Below are 11,315 nucleotides of genomic sequence, written 5' to 3'. Positions count from 1 at the left end.
AAAACCCAAAGGAAAACAGGCTGCCTAAGTATGGCTCCCAATCAGCAACAACAATATACAGCTGTCCCTGATTGAGAGCCATACCCGGCCGAAACAAAGAAATACCAAACATAGAAAAAAGGACATAGAATGCCCACCCCAACTCACGCCCTGACCAACCAAAATAGAGACATAAAAGGATCTCCAAGGTCAGGCGTGACAACTGTAAGTTAATAGAACAGCAGAAATGAAAAACTATAGGTGTTGGCTGCCAGCACATTTACAAGCCTTTGAAATGGGGTTTGCTTTTATTCCCAGAGAGCAAGTGATAGATAGAACAAAAGAAAAAAAGAAAGATGGTGGAAGTGTGACTGGAGTGTTGCAGCAGGATGTGACGTTGAGAACACTGCCATTTATCCACCCGTTCCTCTCTTCTCCCATCAGACCATCAAAGAAAGAGCCTTCCTTAACAAATCATTTCAGAGTGAGAGCTCCTTTTGTCCTACCCGCTCTAAGCTTTTGTCTGGGCTGCCATAGCGATGCCTTCCCCTTGTTGTGTTCGAAATCATCTTTGATGACGAGTGCTAGAGACGTCAAAGCACCAGAGAGTCCTAGAGACGTGGAGGCACCAGAGAGTCATAGAAACGTTGAGGCACCAGAGAGTCCTAGTGACGTGGAGGCACCAGAGAGTCCTAGTGACGTGGAGGCACCAGAGAGTCCTAGAGACGTGGAGGCACCAGAGAGTCCTAGTGACATGGAGGCACCAGAGAGTCCTAGTGACGTGGAGGCACCAGAGAGTCCTAGAGACGTGGAGGCACCAGAGAGTCCTAGTGACGTGGAGGCACCAGAGAGTCCTAGTGACGTGGAGGCACCAGAGAGTCCTAGTGACGTGGAGGCACCAGAGAGTCCTAGAGACGTGGAGGCACCAGAGAGTCCTAGTGACGTGGAGGCACCAGAGAGTCCTAGAGACGTGGAGGCACCAGAGAGTCCTAGAGACGTGGAGGCACCAGAGAGTCCTAGAGACGTGGAGGCACCAGAGAGTCCTAGAGACGTGGAGGCACCAGAGAGTCCTAGAGACGTGGAGGCACCAGAGAGTCCTAGAGACGTGGAGGCACCAGAGAGTCCTAGAGACATGGAGGCACCAGAGAGTCCTAGTGACGTGGAGGCACCAGAGAGTCCTAGAGACGTGGAGGCACCAGAGAGTCCTAGTGACGTGGAGGCACCAGAGAGTCCTAGAGACGTGGAGGCACCAGAGAGTCCTAGTGACGTGGAGGCACCAGAGAGTCCTAGTGACGTGGAGGCACCAGAGAGTCCTAGTGACGTGGAGGCACCAGAGAGTCCTAGTGACGTGGAGGCACCAGAGAGTCCTAGTGACGTGGAGGCACCAGAGAGTCCTAGTGACGTGGAGGCACCAGAGAGTCCTGGTGACGTGGAGGCACCAGAGAGTCCTAGTGACGTGGAGGCACCAGAGAGTCCTAGTGACGTGGAGGCACCAGAGAGTCCTAGTGACGTGGAGGCACCAGAGAGTCCTAGTGACGTGGAGGCACCAGAGAGTCCTAGAGACGTGGAGGCACCAGAGAGTCCTAGTGACGTGGAGGCACCAGAGAGTCCTAGTGACGTGGAGGCACCAGAGAGTCCTAGTGACGTGGAGGCACCAGAGAGTCCTAGTGACATGGAGGCACCAGAGAGTCCTAGTGACATGGAGGCACCAGAGAGTCCTGGAGACGTGGAGGCACCAGAGAGTCCTAGTGACGTGGAGGCACCAGAGAGTCCTGGTGACGTGGAGGCACCAGAGAGTCCTAGTGACGTGGAGGCACCAGAGAGTCCTAGTGACGTGGAGGCACCAGAGAGTCCTAGTGACGTGGAGGCACCAGAGAGTCCATGGCAACCATGTAAAAGAAGCTCTTTGTAAACATCAGACAGTACATGTGGGTGAAATCACCTGTTCAACTGTCTGTTAGTGGGAAGAGAGAGAGAGAGAGAGAGAGAGAGAGAGAGAGAGAGAGAGAGAGAGAGAGAGAGAGAGAGAGAGAGAGAGAGAGAGAGAGAGAGAGAGAGAGAGAAGAGAGAGAGAGAGAGAGAGAGAGAGAGAGAGAGAGAGAAAGAGGAGTGCGAGAGGCGGGGGGTAAGAGACAGATAGACAGAGAAACTTACTTCATCGTAGTAGATTCTGAAGTCAACTTTCTTGGCTCGGAGGTCCCACTGCACTACTGTTCCACTTTCAAACCCTATCAGCAACTGTGAAAGTCAAAGAGGAAGATAAAGACATGTAAAAGGGGGGGGGTAAAGAGAAGGAAGAGAGGGTTTGGGAGTTGAGTGACAGAAGGTAAGAGGAAATACAAGATGAAATCATTAAACATTGAAATGAAACATTTTTTTGTAGACTATAGACCTGAGCTTTTCTCATTAAACTAACACTCTCTATCCGTGCCTCCCTCCCACCATCTCTCTGCTTCTCCAAACGCAGTGGTCCCAGGCTGGTAGCTGTCGGTGCCGTGGTTTTCTCTCTGTGTGAGATGTGATTAAGGGGATTGGGAGGGATGATCTTCACCATGAATGTACCATTGAGCACACAACCAATCTGCTCCCTCTGTCTGTTTCTCTCTCTCCAGCTGGGCTCTTGTCCCTCTTGTGATTTACAGAGGATTGACTTTGGGGAGGAGGACTGATAGGAGAGGGAGGAGGACTGGGAGACTGATAAAGGGTTCAGGACAGGTGGGGATAGGGGGTAGAGAGAGAGAATGAGTGCGAAAGAGAGAAATGACTGTGTTTATGGGCCTCTCTGTAGGACATCTGTACATCATTGTCACAAGACTTGGACAGAGGGCGGGCACTGAGATGGACACAGACCAGGAAGTAAGTTGGTAAGACGGGGGAACCCAGGAAGTTGGTGATGACAGTTCATCAGTGTGTGTGGGTGGGTTACCCAGATCTTGCTGTGTAGACACTCTAACGTTATGAGACCAACAAGACTGAATTAAACAAAATGGATGACTACTGATAACATACACCAGAGAGAGAGAGAGAGAGAGAGAGAGAGAGAGAGAGAGAGAGAGAGAGAGAGGCCATTGTCAGAAAAACATCTAAAATCCACTTGCTCTACAGTTCTGGATTAATGCGATAAAGGTGAGGTGTGATTAATGAGAAACATATGAGGTGTGATTAATGAGATAAACACGAGGTGTGATTAATGAGAAACATATGAGGTGTGATTAATGAGATAAACACAAGGTGTGATTAATGAGAAACATATGAGGTGTGATTAATGAGATAAACACAAGGTGTGATTAATGAGAAACACGAGGTGTGATTAATGAGATAAACACGAGGTGTGATTAATGAGAAACACGAGGTGTGATTAATGAGAAACATATGAGGTGTGATTAATGAGAAAAACACGAGGTGTGATTAATGAGAAACCTATGAGGTGTGATTAATGAGATAAACACGAGGTGTGATTAATGAGAAACATATGAGGTGTGATTAATGAGAAACATATGAGGTGTGATTAATGAGAAACATATGAGGTGTGATTAATGACATAGATATGAGGTGTGCAGAGATATGCAAAGGCATTATCTCTAAAAAGCTGATAAGATGATAAGATGAAATTGGAGAAGTATGGTGTATATGAGGAATCACAAGACTCAAAGGCGGAGATAAATATTAAAAACACACACCCTCTAGAGAGAGAAAACAGCCTGTAGAGATAAAGATAACACCCTGTAGAGATAAAGATAACACCCTGCAGAGATAAAGATAACACCCTGTAGAGATAAAGATAACACCCTGTAGAGATAAAGATAACACCCTGTAGAGATAAAGATAACACCCTGTAGAGATAAAGATAACACCCTGTAGAGATAAAGATAACACCCTGTAGAGATAAAGATAACACCCTGCAGAGATAAAGATAACACCCTGTAGAGATAAAGATAACACCCTGCAGAGATAAAGATAACACCCTGTAGAGATAAAGATAACACCCTGTAGAGATAAAGATAACACCCTGCAGAGATAAAGATAACACCCTGTAGAGATAAAGATAACACCCTGCAGAGATAAAGATAACACCCTGTAGAGATAAAGTTAACACTCTGTAGAGATAAAGATAACACCCTGTAGAGATAAAGATAACACCCTGCAGAGATAAAGATAACACCCTGTAGAGATAAAGTTAACACTCTGTAGAGATAAAGATAACACTCTGTAGAGATAAAGATAACACCCTGTAGAGATAAAGATAACACCCTGTAGAGATAAAGTTAACACTCTGTAGAGATAAAGATAACACCCTGTTGAGATAAAGATAACACCCTGTAGAGATAAAGATAACACTCTGTAGAGATAAAGATAACACCCTGTAGAGATAAAGTTAACACCCTGCAGAGATAAAGATAACACCCTGTAGAGAGAAAAAACAGCCTGTAGAGATAAAGATAACACCCTGCAGAGATAAAGATAACACCCTGCAGAGATAAAGATAACACCCTGCAGAGATAAAGATAACACCCTGCAGAGATAAAGTAACACCCTGTAGAGATAAAGTTAACACTCTGTAGAGATAAAGATAACACTCTGTAGAGATAAAGATAACACCCTGTAGAGATAAAGATAACACCCTGTAGAGATAAAGTTAACACTCTGTAGAGATAAAGATAACACCCTGTAGAGATAAAGATAACACCCTGCAGAGATAAAGATAACACCCTGTAGAGAGAGAAAACAGCCTGTAGAGATAAAGATAACACCCTGCAGAGATAAAGATAACACCATGCAGAGATAAAGATAACACCCTGCAGAGATAAAGATAACACCCTGCAGAGATAAAGATAACACCCTGTAGAGATAAAGATAACACCCTGCAGAGATAAAGATAACACCCTGTAGAGATAAAGTTAACACCCTGTAGAGATAAAGATAACACCCTGTAGAGATAAAGATAACACCCTGTAGAGATAAAGATAACACCCTGTAGAGATAAAGATAACACCCTGTAGAGATAAAGATAACACCCTGTAGAGATAAAGATAACACCCTGCAGAGATAAAGATAACACCCTGTAGAGATAAAGATAACACCCTGCAGAGATAAAGATAACACCCTGCAGAGATAAAGATAACACCCTGTAGAGATAAAGATACAGTTGAAGTCGGAAGATTACATACACCTTAGCCAAATACATTTAAACTCAGTTTTTCACAATTCCTGACAATTAATCCTATTAAGAATTCCCTGTCTTAGGTCAGTTAGGATCATCACTTTATTTTAAGAGTGTGAAATGTCAGAATATTAGAAGAGAGAATTATTCATTTCAGCTTTTATTTCTTTCATCATATTCCCAGTGGGTCAGAAGTTGACATACACTCAATTAGTATTTGGTAGAAATGCCTTTAAATTGTTTAACTTGTGTCAAACATTTTAGGTAGCCTTCCACAAGATTCCCACAATACGTTGGGTGAGTTTTTGGCCCATTCCTCCTGACAGAGCTGGTGTGACTGAGTCAGGTTTGTAGGCCTCCTTTCTCACAAATGCCTTTTCAGTTCTGCCCACTAATTTTCTATAGGATTGAGGTCAGGGCTTTGTGATGGCCACTCCAATATCTTGACTTTGTTGTCCTTAAGCCATTTTGCCACAACTTTGGAAGTATGCTTGGGGTCATTGTCCATTTGGAAGACCCGTTTGCGAACAAGCTTTAACTTCCTGACTGATGTCCTGAGATGTTGCTTCAATATATCCACATCATTTTCCTTCCTCATGAAGCCATCTATTTTGTGAATTGCATCAGTCCCTCCTGCAGCAAAGCACCCCCACAACATGATGCTGCCACCCCGTGCTTCACGGTTGGTATGGTGTTCTTCAGCTTGCAAGCGTCCCCCTTTTCCTCCAAACATAACGATGGTCATTATGGCCAAAAAGCTCTATTTTTGTTTCCTCAGACCAGAGGACATTTCTCCAAAAAGTACGATCTTTGTATGTGCAGTTGCAAACTGTAGTCTGGCATTTTTATGGCGGTTTTGGAGCGGTGGCTTATTCCTTGCTGAGCGGCCTTTAAGGTTATGTCGATATAGGACTCGTTTTACAGTGGATACAGATACTTTTGTACCGGTTTCCTCCAGCATCTTCACAAGGTCCTTTGCAGTTGTTCTGGGATTGATTTGCACTTTTCGCAACACAGTATGTTCGTCTCTAGGAGACAGAATGCGTCTCCTTCCTGAGCGGTATGATGGCTGCATGGTCCCATGGTGTTTATCCTGTTGGGGCTAGGGGGCAGTATTTTCACGGCCGGACGAAAAATTTACCCAGATTAAACGGCCTACTACTCGGGCCCAGGAACTAGAATATGCATATTATTAGATTTGGATAGAAAACACTCTGAAGTTTCTAAAACTGTTTGAAAGGTGTCTGTGAGTATAACAGAACTCATATGGCAGGCAAAAAAACGGAGAAAAAATGAATCAGGAAGTGGGGGAAATTAGAAATGCACTTTTTCTTTTGAATCCCTTGAAAAACTACAGTGAAATAGGATTTACGTTGCACCTCCTAACTCTTCCATTGGCTGTCAACAATCTTTAGGAACTGGTTTTATCCGTCACCTGTTACCGGGCAGAAAATTATGGCTCAGTCAATCACTGGCCAGTCTGAGGACAGGTGTCTTATGACGCGCGTGCACAAGGCTTCGTTGTTTTTTAATTTTTCTTCTGGGATGAATACCTATTGCCCGGTAGTAAAATTATCGCAATTTACGTTAAAAAAATACCCTAAAGGATCGATTGTAAACATCGTTTGACGTGTTTCTACAAACGGTAATGGAACTTTGAACATTTCGTCTATGGATTTGCGTCCACGCCACATGGCATTGTAAAGTGTTCTGGATGGGTCAACAAAACGGACGTATTTGGACATAAATGATGGATATGCAGAACAAATGAACATTTCTTGTGGAAGTGGGTGCCCATCCGAGTGCATTCCGCCAAGATCAGCAAAGGTAAGTAAATATTTAGAACATATTTTTAGAGATTTGTCGACGCTGTGGTTGTAGGCTAACTGTATAGCTTAGCATTGAAGGCTAAGTTCTGTACTCAGAATATTGAACAATGTGCTTTTTCCGTAAAGTTATTTTGAAATCTAACAAAGTGGTTGCATAAAGGAGTAGATTATCTCTAATTCTTTAAATAATTGTTATAAATTTATAACGTTTATTTATAATTTTCAACGTTTATGAGTTCTTCTGTAAATTAAATGTGCCTATTCACAGCAGGTTATGGGGAGAAAACATTTTCTGAACGTCACGTGCCAATGTAAAAATTGGGTTTTTGGATATAAATATAAACTTGATCGAAAAAAATGCATGTATTGTCTAACATGATGTCCTAGGAGTGTCATCTGATGAAGATTGTCAAAGGTTAGTGCTTAATTATAGCTGTATATCTGTTTTTGTGATGGCTATCCGTGCTTGGAAAATAGCTTTTTTTTTGCTAAGGTGCTATGCTAAAATAATCTAATGTTTTGCTTTCACCGTAAAGCCTTTTTGAAATCGGACAATGTGATTGGATTAACGAGTAGAGTATCTTTAAAATGCCGTATAATACTTGAATTTTAATTTTGAGATTATTTTGTTTTGAATTTCGCGCCGTGCTATCTCACTGGTTGTTGTCCAACCAATCCCTTTAGCGGGATTTTATCCTCTAGAAAACACTCTGAAGTTTCTAAAACTGTTTGAATGATGTCTGTGAGTATAACAGAATTCATATGGCAGGCAAAAATCTGAGAAAATCTAACCAGGAAGTGGGAAATCTGGTGCTTATAGTGCTTTCAAGTCATTGCCTATTGAACATACAGTGATTTAGGGTTCATTTTGCACTTCCTAAGGCTTCCACTAGATGTCAACAGTCTTTAGAAAGTTGTTTGAGGCGTCTATGGTGAACAGAGAGCAAACAGAGGAAGTTGAAAGTTGTTGACTCAGGAAAGGACATGAGTTCATTGGCACGCATTCACGTGAAATGTAGCTGTGTTCCAAAACGTTTTTCAAGACACTGGAATCGTCCGGTTGGAATATTATTGAAGGTCTAAGTTAAAAAGGCCCTAAAGATTGATGCTATACAACATTTGACATGTTTGAACGACCGTAAATATATAACTTTTTTGACTTTTCGTCATGACATTTTGGCCACGCTTCCTACACTTGGAGTAGCTTACTGAGCACGCAAACAACAAGGAGCTATTTGGACATAAATTATGGACTTTATCGAACAAAATAACATTTATTGTGGACCTGGGATTCCTGATGAAGATCATCAAAGGTAAGTGAATATTTCTAATGCTATTTATGATTTTAGATGACTCCAAAATGGCGGGTATCTGTATTGCTTGATGTCTTTTTCTGAGCGCAGTACTCAGATTATTGCAAAGTGTGCTTTCCCCGTGAAGCTTTTTTGAAATCTGTCACAGCGGTTGCATAAAGGAGATGTTCATCTATAATTCTTTGAATAACAGTTTAATATTTTATCAATGTTTATGATGAGTATTTTTGTAAATTGTTGTGCTGATTCACCGGCAGTACTGGATGGAAAATTATGGCTGTGTGCTTTTTCTTGTGTTGGAACTGTACTAACATAATCTAACTTTATGCTTTTGCCGTAAAGCCTTTTTGAAATCAGACAATGTAGTTACATTAAGGAGACGTGTATCTTTAAAATGGTGTAAAATAGTCGAATGTTTGAGAACTTTGAATTATGACATTTTGTGGTTTTGAATTTGGTGCTCTGATTTTTCACTGGCTGTTGAATAGTGTGAACCGTGGGTGTCCCACCTCCCCAAGAGAGGTTAAACCATAATAAAAACATAAAACACGTAGTTACGTTCTAGCTGCGGGTCCAGTTCTGACATTATGTATAGGTCTAACTGAGGCGACTCCGAATCCCAAGTTTCGGCTTGATAGGTCAGTTGGAGCCCGAGCAGTGACCTTCATTGGTGCTGAAAATCTACATTTTCCGTGCGTTGCTACGGGGTCCTTAAATGAGCTATCGGACAGAAACGTTGGGGTCCGTCTCTATGGGCTGAGGCGGTTTCAATGCACCTAGTCTTCTCACTCTGGGACTTTTCTAAATGTCATCATTTTCGTGATGGTCAAAATGAATTGAAGTTAATGCAAATGTACGAGGGTGTTTCTCAGTCTGAGAACCGTCTAGAGCCACATAACTCACCGTGAACTATTGACTTGAGCTTAATAACCGGTTTCTAAAGTTTCAGAGCTCTAGGTCTGACGGTTCTTTGATAGTTTGAACAAAGGTAACTATTGCAGGCTCTGTGTGTCTGTAAGCACCACACTATGTCACTAAGTCCTTGCTGTGTGTGTGTGTGAGCTTTTCTTGGAAATCTGATGGGAGAAATGACTGATTTACAGTTCATGAGGGTTACCTAGTTACACATATGAAGTTTTGGAAAGATGTGACTTTTTTAACCCTTCGAAACAGCCCCTATGACCCCAATTTAAGGCACTTCCGGTTGGCACAGGAAGCTGAAAGTAAACACATATCCTCATTGGGGTAGGCGTTTACAGAATCCTGAGTTTTAAGTCTTTACGTTAAGAACTGACTGATTTACACAGGGTTGAATGAGTGTGTGTTATTTCATAAAATCACAGAAATCTCACAGAGCTCCGAAACCCGCCTTAACGGATTCGTCTCAACATGCCGCAACTGGATCTGTAACTTAAAAAAAAAAACAAAAACACATTTCTTTGAGCATCACCAATTGTACATTGTACGGTTTCTCTTAAATTACGATAGATAAATGTCTGGTTCTTTTTTTCCTGACACCGTAGGTTTATGTACTTTGACGTGAAGCGGTCAAATTAGCACTCTATTTTGATCTTTAATCCCAGAAAAATGGCCTTAACTCAAAAGGCGTTGAGGCCTCGACGCCATCTTGTTCAGGGCTAACTGCCCATTATCCCAAACCTATGCTCACCAAGTTTTATCTTCGAAGTCTTATCTGTTTAGGAGAAATGGCCATGTCGTGATTGGTGATGTTTTGTACATTTGCAATAAGATTCCATTCGACATCTGCTGGAATTTACCGGGACAGCGGAACAATGACCAAAATTTCAACATTTTATGTCCGAGAGACTTCGTTCGATGACTTCCGGAAGATCTGGCCCCGGTGCATGGCCCGCCGCCGTCCGCGAATGGAACGTCTAGTAAGGGACCGTACATTTGCAATATGGAGTTTCTCATCTATCATACAGCAAATGCCAAAAAGTGCCCTTCGTGTATGTAAACATCTGACTTCAAATGTAACTCTCTCCGCTCTGTCTCCGATTCCACAGATTGCACAGGCGACTCTCTGGCCATAGCTAACCACACACAAGCTGCTTTACAAAATAAAAAATAATAGCAATATTAAGTTTAATAGAGAAACATCAGTCCAGCTATGTTTTTCTCTCCCTTGAGTACAGAAAGGTTTTTTGTATATGTAGTCTCGGTCAACCCTCGCCACATCGCCAGGTTCTGTAGCCACATTGGACATCATGTGACTGAGGCGTCTGTAGAACGTTGATGACTATGGCAATGACATGACCAAGTGACGGCGGTGCAACCCATACTGCTTTGACAATAATTTGCGGTACCATCTCTCTCTCTCTCTCTCTCTCTCTCTCTCTCTCTCTCTCTCTCTCTCTCTCTCTCTCTCTCTCTCTCTCTCTCTCTCTCTCTCTCTCTCTCTCTCTCTCTCTCTCTCTCTCTCTCTCTCTCTCTCTCTCTCTCTCGTGTGTGTGTCAGTTTGTTTTGTATGTAATGTGTAGGAATTTACATGTCCAAATTATTGTTACGTATTCTTATTGTCATTCCTCTGCTGTTGGGAAGAGAACAGGATGTTATGCATCTGTTGGTAGGACAAGGCCCTGTATGATTGTACACATGGAAGTCCGTGATTTACGTTTACTAAAATTAAAGGGCTTTTACTTGACTACAACCACTGTTTTTTGTCATTTGACAAAAACATGGCTAAGACTTAATGATATTTTAGTCAAAATGACAATACTAGTCTTAATCTAAGGAAGAGTGCCTTCACATACTGCCTCCGCCTCGTCTTGCTCCCTTTACCAGTCTCCATGACACTGATTGACTCTGACATATACACCCACACACTCAGAGAGACAAAAACATGAAATGGCAAACCTCTCTAAGGCAGAATTCAAATATTGATAAGTGCTTTGGAAGGCAGAAAATGTCTGACGAGATTCAGGCAATAAATCCAAGCCCAAAACATACTCAATATCCCCTGTGATCTCTCTCTCTCTCTCTCTCTCTCTCTCTCAAATGTTGTTATTTTCC

General features: G+C 42.5%; 1 protein-coding gene across 1 annotated transcript; it reads right to left on the bottom strand.

Moving 5' to 3' along the window:
- Positions 1-369: 369 nt before the first annotated feature.
- LOC123733075 (collagen alpha-2(I) chain-like) lies at positions 370-1,653 on the bottom strand. The gene has a single exon (XM_045712386.1). The coding sequence runs from the start codon at positions 1,651-1,653 to the stop codon at positions 616-618; it is 1,038 nt and encodes a 345-aa protein (XP_045568342.1). The 3' UTR covers positions 370-615.
- Between the last annotated feature and the right edge of the window lie 9,662 nt (positions 1,654-11,315).

This window comes from Salmo salar, unplaced genomic scaffold, assembly GCF_905237065.1.
Source record: "Salmo salar unplaced genomic scaffold, Ssal_v3.1, whole genome shotgun sequence".
In the NCBI taxonomy this organism is placed as follows: domain Eukaryota; kingdom Metazoa; phylum Chordata; class Actinopteri; order Salmoniformes; family Salmonidae; genus Salmo; species Salmo salar.
This window is presented reverse-complemented; position numbering and strand designations above follow the sequence as displayed.

Bases quoted from the DNA above. Each gene is read 5' to 3' on its own strand.
- LOC123733075 (XM_045712386.1), bottom strand. From the start codon at position 1,653: ATGTCACTAGGACTCTCTGGTGCCTCCACGTCACTAGGACTCTCTGGT.